The 16,984-nt window shown below is 39.4% G+C and overlaps 2 protein-coding genes across 5 annotated transcripts in view; both read right to left on the bottom strand.

Annotated features, from left to right (window-relative positions):
- The window catches only part of LOC122879537 (WD repeat-containing protein 49-like), a 29,194-nt gene extending 25,622 nt beyond the window's left edge, over positions 1–3,572 (bottom strand). The window contains exons 1-3 of one of the 3 annotated variants that reach the window (XM_044203756.1): positions 3,300–3,572; positions 1,678–1,773; positions 1,240–1,548 (exon numbers count right to left, since the gene is read on the bottom strand). In XM_044203756.1, coding sequence (XP_044059691.1) covers positions 1,240–1,548; positions 1,678–1,758 — 390 coding nt within the window. In that variant the 5' untranslated portion in view covers positions 1,759–1,773; positions 3,300–3,572. The remainder of the gene's footprint in view (positions 1–1,239; positions 1,549–1,677; positions 1,774–3,299) is intronic. The other 2 variants (XM_044203754.1, XM_044203755.1) reach the window with 2 other exon arrangements.
- A 1,762-nt stretch (positions 3,573–5,334) lies between these two features.
- On the bottom strand, positions 5,335–16,864 carry pdcd10a (programmed cell death 10a). 2 transcript variants are annotated; one of them, XM_044203753.1, is made up of 9 exons: positions 16,337–16,864; positions 15,381–15,454; positions 13,205–13,398; positions 11,435–11,488; positions 11,106–11,223; positions 10,293–10,419; positions 6,699–6,777; positions 6,524–6,606; positions 5,335–6,111 (listed from the first exon to the last, which is right to left on the bottom strand). In XM_044203753.1, exons 3-9 carry the CDS (start codon positions 13,292–13,294, stop codon positions 6,030–6,032), a joined length of 633 nt encoding a protein of 210 aa, XP_044059688.1. In that variant the 5' UTR covers positions 13,295–13,398; positions 15,381–15,454; positions 16,337–16,864; the 3' UTR covers positions 5,335–6,029. The 2 variants fall into 2 exon arrangements, with proteins under 2 accessions (XP_044059688.1, XP_044059686.1); XM_044203751.1 differs by lacking the exon at positions 15,381–15,454 and having other exon boundaries at positions 16,337–16,863.
- Positions 16,865–16,984: the final 120 nt, after the last annotated feature.

Raw genomic sequence — 16,984 nt, 5'->3', positions numbered from 1 at the left:
TTGAGCTGACTGTGTCTGATGAGAAAGAGACATTCAATATCTTTAATGAAAGAAAGGTTTATTAATACTTATAGAATAGAGGTCAGGGCTTAGATGTACTACCAATGTAATTACTGCAGACTGGGTCACTTTGTAGAATCTCTCAGATTGGCGTGGCATGTATTTATCTCTAATTACTCTAATTACCTATTTATCTACAGCTGGTGAGTCACTGGTACTATGAGTTCCTAACGACTTTTTTCCACAGATGTACCAAATTGAGCACTGACATTTTTGTAACCTGCTGTATATTGCTTTAAAAACTTGTTAGACTAAACCTGACATATACTGCAATTTTCCCCCCTCAGTTTGACTTGTCTGTGTGGCTGCCTTTGTGATAAAGAGCCAAAGTCTGTTTTGGTCTCTCACCAACTCCAGAGGGAATTATCTTTAGCTACTAAACACTCTGCTATCGCTAACTTTGTCTGCCGTTTGGTGCCGGGAAGATAGCGTACAAGGGGGTTTCTAAGCGTTTTTGCTGCAGAGACTGAACCAAAACACAAAAGTTGTGGGCCATAAAACCAAAACAATCAGCTGAATGACGTTAAAACCTTACCTAAAGCTGAGGTGAATAATTCTCTGTGGGTTCGTCACTACAAGCAACCTCTTTCACATTACACATTCATTTGATTTATTGTTATATAAAAACATGGATTAGTGCAGCTTTAAGTATATTTTTCTCATTTTCTATTTTGTCTACCCTACTTAAGTCGTGCCACGCTTTACTGACAGTGTTACGGACAGAAATGAGAGTCTTCTAAGCGACATTAGTCTGCCTGCCTCTTTAAGACTGATCTAAGCTAAATGGTTCAAAACCTTCCAGCCATTTGGAAAACAACTTACACAACATTCTGACATTCTCAGGATTGAAAGATTAAAGTGGTGAGCCATCACTTTATTCACACCAGTAGGCACTTTATACTGGCCGCTTCATTTACATATTAATTGATAGATGTTAAACTTAAAGGAGTCCAGAGCCATTTATCTCAAAAGAGGTGTGCCATTTTGATGAGCAAAACCCTAATACTTCACAGTGTTTAATAATGTGGAATTCCACCCAGTCAGCAGAGTTTTAGATTCTCCAGTCGGTCAATGTCAAAATGTTCTTCAGATACCGTGCTGCAATAGATCATGTGTTTAAAATGGGCAACATGATCTAACTCTCCTCTTAAGTCTCCAAGAGGTCAGTGACCTTTTTACCTTTCGAACCGAGTCTCGATGCGGACAGGTCAAAGTGCGCGGTGGCTTCCAGCAAGGCACACTACTGTTTCTGGTGTTCTTCACTTTATCAGAAAGCTCCAGTAGCAGAAAGGAGCACAGGCCTCCCCAGTCGACACGTCCCTCTTCCTTCACGGCATCAATGTCCAGAAGGAGGCCACGGTGCTCCTGAGTGACAACCACACTGTCAAACAGGAGGCCATATTCCTCCTTGGAGCCACGGCCAACCGATGACCAAGCCAGATGGATGAATTCAGTTCTGGACAAGGAGCAAGATGCACCCGAGGGGTCCTGTATCAAGAGCAACAGGAGACATTGCACAATATGTCTGCACACAGAGTCTCTTTTTCCTATGTGAATAAAAGTTGTTGTAATATGAGACTATTCATAAACTGACAAAAAAAACAGACAAACATTCACCAGGAAAATGCCCTGTAGCTTTCTATAGTCCTCAGTGTTCATCCTGCTCTCAAGCTGTGCCACCTCCATCCTTGTTCCCATGGTTACAGCTCAGACCTGTCAATCAATCACCAACATACCAGACAAGGTCAGGAAGGTAAAGTATGTGTATGTGACTCTGTGCTGAAGATTCAGTCAAATAAGAGATTCCCCGCATTTCTAGGTGTTACGAAACAAGATGTTCCCAGCTTTAGTAATCCCTTAGTAACCTTCGATATCTGTTTCACAGCGGGTTGTCATGTCACCATAATCATACGGCAGAGTCACAGCAGCAGCGGGCTCCCTTTGTTGGCTCTTTTCACTCTATCCAAACATGTCTGTGTTGAATGGTGTGCAAAGGTCTTTCATTTTCAACAGATATTTTCCCCCAGCTCAGTGGCTTTCAAAGGTGGGTGAATAGGTCCCCAAATTATGTCTCAGAAATGGTTTGAGGAGGTGGCAGGTTGCCAAAGCATGTCAAGTCTCTGTCTGTTATGTCAGGTAATGTGAAATAAAATACAGCTAGCAGGTAGTCAGGTAGATGAGCAGCACAAATAAAAGTATGTATAAAGTAGGATTTGTTAAATTAGCCTTTGTGGTGATTAAAAGCACATTTGAGGTCTAAGAGAAAAATATGAGATGATGAAAAGTGTCTTTTTAAAACGTTCAACACTACAAAGGGCAGTGGAGGATGGCAAACACATGTTTCATTTTTAGCCAGACAAACGTTTATGAGACAAATTCATTGGAAGTGGCATCAAACTGCGCTGAGATTTAGATGGCAGGGTGTGTAATGAAAGCAAAAAATCAATGCTTTGCTGAAGCTATTATCTTTTTTATAATGGTGATTAACTGCAGCATGATCCTGATAGCTGATGATAGTTTATACACCTCTTTATTTACATCACTGACAAGTAGTAGATATGTTTATGCTACAGTATCAAATGAAAAGAATGGTGAAACCTTGAGGACAATTTCGAGCATGTTTTGTTTACGAGTGGGATAACTTTTACTCAACTACGTCCTGACTTGTTCTGTGGCAAGCAGCTGGCATCAGTCTTTATGAGATTACAGACACAGTTCCATTAAATTAACACAAAAAAGCCCATATTTTCAGCTGAAGCACTACACATGTTGCTGCTATAACAAATGTAAAACATATCTAACATATTAATGCTACTAACTAAGTAACTGTCATTTAGGCAGCTGCTTTCAGTCGCGTAAATTTTACAAGATAACTCAAGGGGAAAATATAGTATAGTGCTGTCATATCTGTTGGCAACCAAAACCCACTTTCCAGGGTTGCCTCTCTTCTTCTTAGATGGCCGCTTCAGGTCCAGTCAACTCTCTCGAAACTGTCACTGCTGGTTTATTAAATTTGTACAGAGTATCATCCACTGCAGTCAAACTGTCCAAAAAACCATCTCACCAGGCTGTAACTGCATAATGATAGGCTCTTGGCCTGGCAACATCACTGTCAAGTAGCTGTACCTTGCCAGGACTGCCAGTGTCTACACACACACTTCAGTGAAGCAGGTTTTTAAATCATGTCCATATAGAAGAGCTGAACACAGTCTCTCAGTTAATAACAAATTCAAACTTACCAAGACAACCAATTTCATCCTCTCAGTCCACAATGGGTGTCCAGAGTAGGCCTAAACTGTCCCAGAGTCCCCATGCTCTGAGGTGATGAAACACCAGTTTTTAAATGTATGACATTTTAAACAAATCCTCAGCCTCTGGCTGGTCTGTCTTGGCCTTGGCAGGGTTGTGTCTGCAGGAGATTCAGCTGATTCCAGGAGCCCCGAGCTTTGTGTCCCGAGGTTTGTCTAAGCCAGCGATGTCTGAGAAGCAATCAACGCTAACAGCCCTGGATGCAGCACACACCCCCAGAGAGAGTTAACTAACTGCCCCCAGTAGCCCAGACAGTGGCAGAGGCCACACACACACACACACACAATTCTTTTCTTTTATTATCCCTCACTCTCAAAGACTCAGGCGACGTTTCCTGGCAACCAAGTAGTCAAAAAGAGTTGTGTTTGTGAGTCCAGGCCCTACCGTCTGTATGTGACAATGCGTGTGTGTGTGTTACTTCTATTCACAGATTAGGCACTGGAGAGAAAATAATCTGAGGTACAATTACCCCCCTACACACACACACACACACACACACACACAGCAACACAATTCACAAAAGCATTAGTATTCTACTGCCACTCATAAAACTGTTCATGTATTCAAACAACTTTAAAAAGTACTGATGTGAACCTGAACAAAAATAAAACACACACCACCAGAGCTTTATAGTGCCATTCAAATGCCTTTGAGAGGACCTCCTGTGGGTCACTCATAGCTGTACACACACACACACACACAACAAAAGAGGAAAAAAGTCTCTTAGGGATTTGTTAAACTGAGACAAATAGACTGCCATGAATACACACAGACACATTACATCCAACACAGATATTATCATTTCCCTCTTTCCTTTTGACCACGACCAATCCCTGTGTGTGACTTAATGGCCTGGAATAACTTGAATTAGCTGATTACAGCGGTCGTCAACGGTGACAGGATCAGAAAATTAGGTCTCAGCAATTTCAATAATAAAGCTTTAAAAATTAACACTATCACAATTGGATTACAGTGGTGCATGTAGGAGCCAGTACAGAGCCCAAAATAGCCCACCACAAATCCACCGTTGAAAATCCACTATTATACAGGGAGAAGAATGAAGTTGCTGGAATGGGGAAAAAATTGGTACGGATCTTAGTCCTGGGAGGAAAGAGGTGCAGGCGAAGAAAGAGAATGCAAGGGCAACTGAGCGGAAATGAAGCACTTTCATACAACAATGCAAATCTGAAAAGAGACCCACTTTTGAAAATCTTTCTCAAATGACAAAACTCTTTCGCAATAAAAAGAAATGTTTTTTTCCCCAACACACTCTTCATGACCCTTGTTCTGAATTTCAAGTCCCTTTATTTTATTTACATTTAGTTCGAGAGATGTTGTCATGGCTGTTGCAATTAAAGTCTATCAGAAAGATAGAAAGGCAGGAAATGACAAAGAGAAATTATTAATTTATGGTCAAATACATCTGTGTAAACTCAATGAAGATTAAATCATGTCTTATTTCAAATTTGCTGCTTCAAGTTCTTTGAAATCTGGATGAGAATTCAAATGAGTCACTAACCATCCATTGAGCACTGTGTTGATCTATATATTCATGTCTGTAAATGTAGCAGTTGTAAGAAATATCCACCCTCAGTCATTGTGTTTGTCAGTCTGAGAGTTATTGTGAAGTTCTGTAGCTTTTTCCCCCCCGAACCAAGTCAACTTCTGCTGTTTGTTGTAAAGACCTTCAACTACATTGTGGTTTTGAATGTGGACTCTACAAGTCAACCTGTTTTTGAGCTCTAGGCTTTGCCCACAATTGCAGCTGTGCCCCGTGTGAGATTGTGGTACAAACTGGAGTCCAAAACAAAGGATTGGCTCTCATTGATGTTAAGAATCTGACATTGAAACAGGTGTTTACCATTGATGTTGGTGGATTTCTGGAAAGAATCACCTATGTTCGATCTATTGTCAAGTAGACAGATATTTCTCTAACTAAAGTAAAAAGAAAGACAGCACAGCTGGTGAGTTATTGCAGACCTGGATGGGTTGTGTTTATGATGCAGTGGGTGATTCAGTGAATACTAGAACAGGACAAGACAAAGAAAGCAGACAGTAAACACAGTCTCCATTTCAACTTCCCAAACTTTTTCCATCCAGACCTTGATTTCTTCTTCAGGATTCAAACCCATCAGATTTAAGTTGAATATGCTGCATGCTGATAGTGGCAGGATATTAGTGCCAAGTACGTGATACCACTATATAGATTAAGATTATGTTCACAATAGAGAAATGACAATTAAATGAGAGTAAAACCCCAAAAATGTGGGAATGTATTTGGAAACGGAATGCCACTTCTTTTCATTGTACTTTTTTTAGACTTGTGCAATAACCAAACTTTTAAAGGACATGGGAAATAATCACATTTTTCCTAAACTTTTTCAGAACTACACAGTACTGAACAAAGAGGGAAAGATATGAATGAATGAAAAAATATTGACTTAAGAATCTGATAAAAGAACAACATAAAAGAGAGTTAAAAATCCCTGGCTATTACGGTCTACCTGATTTTCTTTGAACCTCAAACTACCTGATCTCCCCTCAAAGCAACAGAATTATAAATTATACAGCGCAGAAGAATAAAATGTCTTTACAAATTACAAAGCCTCATATCACCTATTCTCTAATAAAAATGTCTGTCTGTGTGTCTTCTCAGGCTGCTACACAACAGTCTTGAAGGCCTGCAGGATCATGTTGGTCTGGTGGATGAGCCGGTTGGCACTGACAAACACGTTGATCGCTCTGGAAACAACCGTGACAGAGACACAAGGTCACATGTGTCAATCATACAGCAAAGAAACCATGGCAACAATATTAGGATTGATCCAGGAAACACTTTGATCTGGCTGGAATGGAGAATGTCAGGCATCAGAGAATACAAGCAAGCATGAATCCACAGGAAATGGGTCAAGGGAATTATTCAGCAATGGTGGATTGGATAGAAGCGGGCCTGTGATCAAATGACAACCATTTACATGGTGGTGACAGTGTGTGTGTACATGAGTGTGTATGCGTGCTGGCATGTGCGTGTACAACTATTACATGTGTTGGTAGCTGTGTGTGCATGTGAAAAAGAAAAGGCGAAAGTGAGTGAGAAGACAGAAAAGGAAGAAAAACTCATAAAACAGAGAACAAACTAAAAACAGTGATATACCTTCCATCTTTGAAGTAGGTTTTGAGAGTGTCACTGAAGCTCTTGGAGTATTTCACAAACTCTTTCTTCTGCTTTTCCAGTGCCTAACCAATAAATACAGACAGCCTTTCAGCTCCACTTATTTCACAGCAACTTTTATGTGTGAGCATTTCGTCTTCTTCATGTATCTACTTACCCGTCTATTCTGATACTGGTATTTCCTGAAGACAGTATTAACTGTGTCTAGCAGCTCCTTGATGGCACTGGCGATGTCTCTGTGGATGACACAAAAAAATATGCGCATGATAAAAATAAAAAAACAATATCTCAAAATCTGTCTGTTTTTATCAGACAGTGATACCCTGAAACAACCGTTATTTGATCCTGCTCGTTGTCTCCCTTTCTTCCCCTTTTCTCACAAAGCACACCCAAATGTGGAAAATATCATACTGCACAATGATGTTGTGAAACAACAGTCTGAAGTGCTTAAACAAGACTTTATTGATCTGTTGAACACAGTCAGCTCTCTGAATACTCACACCATTGGCTTTAAGTTATCTGCTGTTCTTATCAAGTCTACCCCTCCCAACTTCAATTTTATGAGCGAAGCTAGAGTGCATAAGAAAGGAGGTGGAGTTGGTGTGTTTAATGATTCCCTCCAATGCACTAAGATGTCTTATGGAAATTTTGCTTCTTTTGAATATGTGGCTCTTCTGTTGAATTCCTCTTCTCAAGCTATATTTCTAAATATCTACAGGCCACCGAAATACTGTGCAAACTTTTTTGATGACTTTACTGAACTGCTGTCTATAATCTGTATTGACTTTGACTGTGTAGTCATTGTTGGTGATTTTAACATCCATGTTCCAGGACAGACGGACTTCTTCCGTGGTACTTCTTCTCTGACATCATCGCCAAAAACAATAATAATGCACGTGCCTTGTTTGCTACTGTCAACAGGCTAACAAACCCTCCTGTGTCAGTAGCCTCTGAACTTCTATCTACAAGGGCCTGCAATGAATTTGCCTCCTTCTTCACTGACAAAATTCAGAAAATTAGACGGGCAGTCAGTGCCTCCATATCAGGTACAGGATTTGTGTTGTCCCTGTGTCGACTTAAAATCAATTAAAATAGCATGACACAATTTGATCCTGTCAACCATAAAAACTTGGAGGACATTATACATCTGAAATCCTCTTCCTGCTGCCTTGATATTCTGCCAACAGGCTTTTTCAAAAATGTTTCTAATTGCATAGCCTCAGATCTTCTGCAAATTGTCAACATGTCTCCTCTCTCAGTTGTCTTTCCACAGACTGAAAACTACAGTCTTCAAGCGATTTTTAAAAAAGAACAATCTAGATGCATCACTAATGAACAATTATAGGCCCATATCAAACCTCGTGTAAAATCATTGAAAAATCAGTTTTTCAACAGCTGAACAACTTCTTGGCATTAAACAGCTGTTTTGATGTCTTCCAGTCAGGTTTTCTTCAAATGTCTTCAATGACATCCACATCCACAGACAGTGGCAGAATTTCAGTCTTGGGTCTCAGTGCTGCATTTGACACGGTCAACCACAACATATTACTAGACTGACTGAAAAACTGGGTGGGACTTTCTGGTACAGGATTAAAGTGGTTTGAATCCTACTTGAAGGACAGGAACTACTTTGTGTTTATAGGTAATTACACATCTGAGCAGACAAAAATTACATGTAGAGTTCCCCAAGGCTCTTCTGTTTAACATCTACATGCTACCACTGGCTCAGATTATGGAAAACAACAAAACATGTTACCATATTTTATACACCTTATGCAGATGACACACAAATGTACATAACAATATCACCAGGGTTCTATGGTCTAATACAAGCACTGAGTAAGTGTACTGAACAAATCAACGATTGGATGTGCCCGAATTTTCTTCAATTAAACAAAGATAAAACTGAAGTAATTGTTTTGGAGCCAAGGAGGAACGATTAAAAGTCAGCGCTCAGCTTCAATCAGTAATGTTAAAGACCACAAACCAAGCCAGAAATCTTGGTGTAGTCATAAACTCAGACCTGAATTTCAACAGCCACATTAAAACAATTAAAGTCAGCCTACTACCACTTTAAGAATATATCCAGGATTAAAGGACTTATGTCTCAGCAAGATTTGGAAAAACTTGTCCATGCATTTATCTTCAGTCGACTTGACTACTATAACAGTGCCTTTACAGGTCTCTCTAAAAAAAAAAATCAATCAGACAGCTGCAGCTGATTCAGAACTGCTCGCGTCTTCACTAAGACCAAGAAAGTGGATCACATCACTCCAGTTCTGAGGTCTTCACACAAGGCTGAAGACTTTTCGGTTTGCCACTGCCTTCTATTAAATCAAATAATAATTAATTTCTTACACTGCACTGTAACTTTTACTCTCCTGTTTTATCTTGTTTTTATTTTCTATTTAACTCTTTAAGTGTTTTTAAATGTCTTTTTATATTGCCATATGTTGCTTTTATATGTTTTATGTAAAGCACTTTGAATTGCCTTGTTGTTGAAATGTGCAATAAAAATAAACTTGCCTTGCCTAAGTAACTTAAGCAGTGACTCACTAATAGTATTGAATTCAATCAAAATAATGGCAAAGTGGGCCAAGAAAATGAAATGTCTTTCACTTTCTCTCTTAATGTGTGTGTGTAGTGCGGTGGACAGGGATATAAAAGGGCATGCAGGGACTTTACAGTTTTGTCATCACTATTCCATAATATGAAGAAATGTCTAACACTAAGATCAGCATCTATGTATGTTTGTGTTGCATGTTTTAATGATTTGATTTCTAAACTTAGGCTATGCGATGACACCTTAGCCAGTTCCATTGGCTGATGAAGACTGTGAGATGCAGTTGAAAGCTCATTAGTGGACCTTTAAGTTGAGATTATTTTGTAACGCATACTGTTCCCAAGGTCACAAATGAATAACTATGCTCAAATGACTCAGCGACTTCTCACCTGATTTGATTTCACTCCATCTTGTGTTAAAAATATAACTTGGAACATTTTCTATTTGACATGAATGCTTTATTTAGTTTTTAAGTTTTTTTTAACCATTCCTTGATATAGCACAAGTGACCAATTGGAAAAGATTAATTGTATACAATATATATATATATATATATATATATGCTTAAAGATATATTTGAACACAGTTATTAACTGCCGTGAGTCTTTCTTCTTTTTGCACATTCATATTGCACACAAGCACACACTATCTTGCTAAATGAAGGTGTTGTAGTAATACAAAACCATATCTTGTGTTTCAGCTAGTGGACTGGAGCTCTTAAAGCGTGTTCAGACAGAGCGTGAAGCAAATTTTCACCCTGCATTATTTGCATGAATAGGACCACTGGACTGTTTGTGCAGTCTGTGTTTATTCGCCCTAAACAGCCAATGTACCAAGTGTGCGTGTTTGTGTCAACTCAGACTGACCTCAAAACTCCCCAGGAACTATTGAAAGATTTTCAACTCGTGCTGATTCGGCTTTGTCCCATTACGCTGCATAAAGCAAATTTGCATCTATTCGCAGCCACTCTTGTCTTTCCTTTGACTTTGTATTCAATTGCGCCTCATCCAAAATTTGCTTCACAAACTTTTTTTTGTTTTTAGGCAATGAGGGTCTTCATCATAAAGACACACACTGTATAAAAGCTTATTTATTAAACTATAAAAGAAAATGATTTATATTTATATATAGAATTAAACCTGGTGTATATTGCACACACACATATATTCACACACTGAGCTGTCTTACTTGATGGTCTGTAGGAAGCCTACTCTGTCATTGATCTCATCTGGTATGGTGCTGAGGATGTGTTTTAGAGCTCGGGCCCTCTCGTTCAGCTCCTGGAACTCTGGCTCTCGCCTGTCAATCATGAACTCTGAAAGCACCAAGAGGAAGAGAAAAATACAGATCTCAAACCCATCAGTGACGGGCACCTCAACACACACATGCAAATAGCATAATAGGGGACACTGAAATGAAGCAATTAATAATGGTGGCACATGTAAAAAACACACGTCTACAGTGCAAATGTATAACATGAATACAGGATCAAGTATGCATATGTGAATGTGTGTGTGCACACAATTTAAAGTGACAGTGTTTAGTTTGTTAAGTGAAGGCAGGATTGAGGTAGAACTTGGGTTATGCCATGCAGGAGGTACAAATTCATCCAAAGTGTGTGTGTATGCATGTGTGAATTCATTACTACCATCAATCACTGTACCCGGCACAAGGAATTCAATTACAGACAAAAAGGAACAATTGAGAACAGGGAGAGCAGTTGATTTGTGGAGAAACAGCTCCCCCCAGTGGATAATTGGGCTAATGTATTATGGGCTGGGGCATCACAGAAACCCAAGTGAAGCAAGTAAACTACATAGTATGTAGTATGTAAACAAATGTAAATTGTGGTGGCACAAAGTTAATGTTGGCCAGTTTAATATGCCTTTCATATTATTGACCTACTGTAAATATCATGCTGTTACTGTTGGTTGTCCTATGTGACACATCATATTCCACCCTCCTGCTCTCTTTGCGTGCACCATTCACCGAGCATCCTACCTTCCACGTCGTCTGCAGCCATGCGAAGTAGAGACTCACTATAGTTGATTTTTAAGTTCTTCTTCTCCAGTATTTTCATAACCATGTCCTGGGTCAGACCTGGGTTCTCCTTCTCTGCCTTTAAATACACAAACATACAGCTGCACTGCTAGTAATCACAGTCAGCCTTGGTCTTCTGTGGCACTAAAATGTAGCAAATCGACAAATCAACAGAAAGGTGATAGTCTAAAATGATTTTAAAAAGGTATGGGCACAGATATTACAAGGAAGATGGCAGTTCATCCCATGAAATATAAACAAACAAAAGAAAGAAAATTTTGTTTTTTTACCTTTATGAAAGCTGCTCTCAAGGTCTGTGCTGCTGATAAGTTGACTTTCTCCAGCTGCAAGTTATAATACACAGATACACGAACATCAGCCAGTAGCACAAAACAAAACACACACACACAGCTTAGCTCTTATCATGGCCTCTCTTCTGTCCTGAAATGTAATTCTGCAGAAAGTACATACAAGCCAGGCATCCTGCAATATCAAAGGAGGACGCTGTATTATTGTATTGTGAAAAGCTGTGTTGAGTCCGTCCATGTGTACTCTCCATCTGAACTTCAGGAGAACTGAAGTCTATTCCAGTCCTCTGATCTGATATTCTGGTATTACAGAGCCACTACTTTTAACGTTTGTCTGTCATTTTGCACAACATGTACTCACGCACGTAGGGGTATAAAATAAAGTGTCTTTTAATAATCAATTTCCTATCAAGCTTCACTAAAAGAACTATGTAATCACAGTGTCATTAACCATTCCTCTCTCTCCCTTCATATCTTGTCTGTCCACCCTCCAATAAAGACTACCTAACTATAGCCTAAGGCTTTGTGTCAGCTAATCTCACATCTGATTGCTGCAACCATTTTTAGTTTTTCCATTTGTGTTTTTGGTCACCACCACAAACTCATAGGCCACCAGGGTACCAGTAAAAATTGTTTTCAAAATTGTCCAATTTATAGTGTTTGCCAAGCTTTCAAACACAATACTCCTGTCCTCTGGGGTGCAATATGAAATAGTCCTGCTTAAGTATCTGTGTGTGTGGGTGTTACCCTATACGCAGAGAGCAAAGATGCAGGTTTTAAATTGTTTTCAGTACAAAATGGTATGTAATTTGTTTGATAAATGAGGCCAATATTTATATTTGTACATTTGTTCAGAATGATTAGTCAGCGAATAGAAAAAGAAGACTTCCTTGCTTACCTACTTTCAACAGCCACACTAGCGGCTCTGTGAGGCTGTACTAAATGCTCTCATCAGCATGCTTACATGCTCACAATGACAATGCTAAGATGCTGAGGTTTAGCGGGAATGATGTTGACCATCTTAGTTTAGCATGTTCCCATGCTAACATTTTCGAATTAGCACTAAACACAAAGTATAGATGAGGCTGATGGGAATGTCATTCGTTTTGCAGGTATTCAGTTGTAAACCAAATTTAAGTTTTGACCGGATGATGGTGCTAGATAAAAGATCAAGGGATCAAAGTTTTTACAATTCATCCTCTGGAGACCATGAATATCTGCACCAAATTTCACACCTATCCATCCAACAGTTGTCAAGATATTTCAGTCTGAACCATAAAGGCGGCGATAGACTGGTAAATATGCAGAGCATAGACCTTAAATAAGCAAAAAAAACAACGGCCAACTCAACTCAACTTGTATGACTGTGAAATAACACACACACACACACACACACACACACACACACACACACGCGCATCATGTAGACACAAATACCCACCACATATTGGCAGTAACATCCTTGTTAGCACTTCTTATGTGTTGTAAAACCCAACTTTAATAGGGAACATTCAACATCTACTGTTTCCTTATTTCTGTTCTGCTACAGCATAAACCTTTGAACCTTACACAGAATCCCATTCACAGTTAGCATTTTCATTAAACACACATTACAACCTCCTCTACTTGACCTGAATATTGACCACAAGTCTCATCCGCATTTCTTTCTCTTGCAACAAGCCTTGGCTTTGTTTATTCCCTTTGTTTGAATGTTGTTTTTTTTAACTTCAACTGAAATTCTGCATTCTTTACCTGGTTAAAGACAGGATGCATCACATTGTAGAGAGCCATAGAGGCTATTGAGGCAATGTCGGCTTCATTCTTCATGTCTTCCATGATCATCCTTGACCAATCAATGGCCCTTTGTGTGTGTGCTTGTTCACTGATGCCAGTTTCACTGCATTCAATCACTCACGGAGACTGACAGAATGGGAGCAGACAAGGACCTGAAGAAGAAGAAGAAGAAGAAGAAGAAGAGGGCAGAACAGGTGAACAAGGAGGGAGAGATAGATGGTGGTGGTGGATAGAAATGACAAAAAAACTGCACTACGGTAACAATTAGGAATTAATTCAACCACTTAAATGTTCTTGTATTGAAAAGAGGTGACAGAAAATGTGGTTAGTCAAAGATTGAATAAATTCATAGAATCCATTTTATAATGATTCCAGCAATGCACCGGCTTTATTCCTTCCCAAGAGTTTCCCCTCGGGTATCAATAAAGTATTTCTGATTCTTACATGTCATAAAATCCCATGTGCACCACTTCCCAGAAAGCTTTTCATTCAGACATGATCTTCATATAACAGCCACATTGCTGAAGGATGTGCACTTTACTGTTCCACTGGGTGCAATGGTGACAAAACTGGCATGAGTCATACCTGAATAAGGAACACCCTTTCCAATATTATTGCAGCAATAAAAATATCACTGTGATAAATATAGAACCATGGCATACATATTCAGTGACTGTGATTTCTTCCTCAATCTTGTCATAAAGAAGCTGCGAATCCTGGTGGTTAAAATAAGAGAACACACCCGCTTGTATCTGACACCTCCAGGACCAGTTCTTCCTCAGCCATTGTTTGTTGTGTGTCACTTTTACATGACTCACTTACATACCAAGACTGTCTTCATGTGTGTGCCTTGTCTTTTCAAGATGCCTATGAGTCTCAGCCTGATGACCTGATCGTGACTTTATACTCCTAACTGTAAATAAGAGGGCTCTAATAAAGTTCATTAGATGTTATACTTTGCCCGTTGATTGCCACTATTTCACAAAAATTAAGTTTGTAAACGGGTCCAGTGTGGTGTTGTTTCCTAATATCAACAGCTGACTAGGATTATGAGAGGAGGATCAGTCGCAGCGTCTTCATACAGGCATTCGAAAACAGCTACCACTGGGAGAACAACAACAGACATGGTTACAGTCAGCCCTTCCGTAGGCTTTACAGAGGAACTTAACACCAGGCTGACAAGCTGCATTTTGCTGCCCTCTCTGGTTTAAAGTGTCAAACCTGTTTCACCTCTGATCACACAGAGTACACTGTATCAGTGATGGGAGTCAGAAGTGTGCTCAGGTGCACCTGTAACCACACCCAACAATAATGTCACAGCGTTCTGGAGTACACCTATACATCACTGCAGCAAGGTGAGAAGTTAAACAGCTAGAGGTCAGCAAAGACAAGGTTAAGTTATTCTTAAGTTAAACAGAGGGGAAAAAAATAGGAATACAAGAAACAGATATACAATATACAATTACTATGCAGTCCTTTTTGTATAATATTAGAGATAATGACAAACCAAAAATATACTTTAATCCAGCTGAATTTTATTTTTTAATGCTTTATTACTTTCGGGATAGTGCCCTCTCCTTCTTTCATAACCCTAGAGAGCTGACAAAGAATAAACATGGATCCAAGGTGTTTCCTAGCAACACAATTCAATCTACAGATGAAGGGATAGGTTTACATCTAATGAATGTGCATGCACATATGTAACTCTGACATCAACAAAATAAACTAAAATCAATACATAATTTGTCAAGGATACTTCCTGTGCTGAAATTTTTTTTTTTTTTTTTTAATTGCTCTCCTTGGACAGATTTTGAATAAGGGACAACTTTACGTGTGGAAAGTCAATTAGTGCAATACTTGGTTACTCCCAAAACACCATAATTGATCAGTTAGGGTTTGGTCAATCCTGCTAAATGAATGTGTAGATATCTGTTTAACATAGGCCAAGATTTCTTCCATAGAAGGTGTAAACTGTGAAGACTGGAAAGGAGGGGTAACAGTAGTATCTGTGTATAGGTTCCATATTTCCTAGCGATGCATCTGCATACACATAATCAACCTTTCCCCAGGTGGACATTTCAACTTATCAAACACGGGTGTAACAAATAATCATAAATGACTGCATTATACTTACGTGCGCCTGCAACAGGGTTCTGGTGTTGTGCATGCTGGCTAACTAGTATAGCTTAATGGCCCGTCTAAATGGAACTGAAATATTTATTAATGTTATTAGTTACAACTGTGCTTTACCAGCTATGACAAGTTAAAATGTCTGTCAGGGCAAAGGTATTTTAGACAACTTTTTGAATCATTTGAGCAAACCATTACAATTCTTCCTGAACCAAGAAAGCTATAAAAATGTAAAAGCCACAAAGTCACCACAACAGCAGATGGCATAATGCTCACAACCACAATTTTGCATGTCTGGCTCATTACTGTACCATCTAGCTGGGTTTAAAGCCACCGGGGCACTTAGAGCTCTCTAATGTGACCATTGCATCAACACACACTAAATCACACTGAAAAGATTATGGCCATAATTAATTGTGACATTTACAGGTCGCGCATCTTAATTTTATTGTACGCACTGTGGCGGTCACTATGTGTGAGTGGGCTCACTGAGGTAAGTTTCCTATTGACAACTGGGACAGACAAGGTGGTCCCTTTTCCATCTACATTACAGTTACATGCACCATTCACCGATCTTTGTGGTAGTGATGTGAGGTGACGCTATAGTGCCATAAATACTGTAGCCCACCCCAACAAGTGTGTCACTTAAACTAACTGACAAACCCATATCGCTGATGGAGAGGGTTGGCAGGTGATACTGCTGTCAATGAAGGGAAGAGAAGCAGCGAGCCGATTACAAGAAAGTGGATCATGTTAAAGGGCGAATAGTACCTACAGGTAGCGTTAACGCGCTAACATGAGATTAGCAGTTTAGAGCAGGTGATCAACGCCGTCCTTAGCTAACTAGCGCTATAACGTTATGTCGCTATTTAAGTGTATGGTTATAAAACAGCGGAAATATAAAAGATATAACAAAAATAGACACATGCTTCCGTTATTTTATTTCGACAAACTACTCACCCGCTCTTGTTGTCGTTTGTTACTCATTCAGGAAGTTTTCTGCCTGACAAAACTGTCGCCGAGAGCCGGGGTGGGCGGTGTTGAGCGCTGTCCGTTGGTATCGCACGAAAGGCTGGTTGTAGTTCTTTCGGTTAGTCTCCTTTGTGTCTCGGTGTTGCAATGGCCACCAAAACAGACTTCAAATCCCAAAAAGGTACAGGTGGTGTATTTTTTAACCCTTGTAACGCTTTCGTTGACAGGGATACGTACGAGCAGTTAGCGCTTTTCCACTTTTAGAAAGCACACAATATAAAAATCCTATCTTTAGTGGTACACAGAAGATACATTTAACTATATTATTGTTACACAACAAACTACGCTAGTTATTATCAGAACAGCGCGAAATTAACTGTTGCACCGTAGGTCAAGATAGTTATCTACCAATCCCAACTGTTGTCAGTTAGCGTTACACATAAACAGCAGTATCAAGATCATTTAGTTAAATTGCGACACTTTTCAAAGAATATTCGTTACACGCTTAACGTACGTGACAGAACTGCGCATTTGCTGAAAAAAGAAATGATGCTAACCGTTGTAGTAGACTAATTTCAGGCCCGTGATATAGGTGGGGTTATACAAATTGAGGCAGGTGAAATAAAATACGCTGAA

This window comes from Siniperca chuatsi, linkage group LG7 (genome assembly GCF_020085105.1).
Source record: "Siniperca chuatsi isolate FFG_IHB_CAS linkage group LG7, ASM2008510v1, whole genome shotgun sequence".
NCBI lineage: Eukaryota > Metazoa > Chordata > Actinopteri > Centrarchiformes > Sinipercidae > Siniperca > Siniperca chuatsi.
Note: the sequence above shows the minus strand (reverse complement) of the source record. Positions and strands in the feature narration are given on the sequence as shown.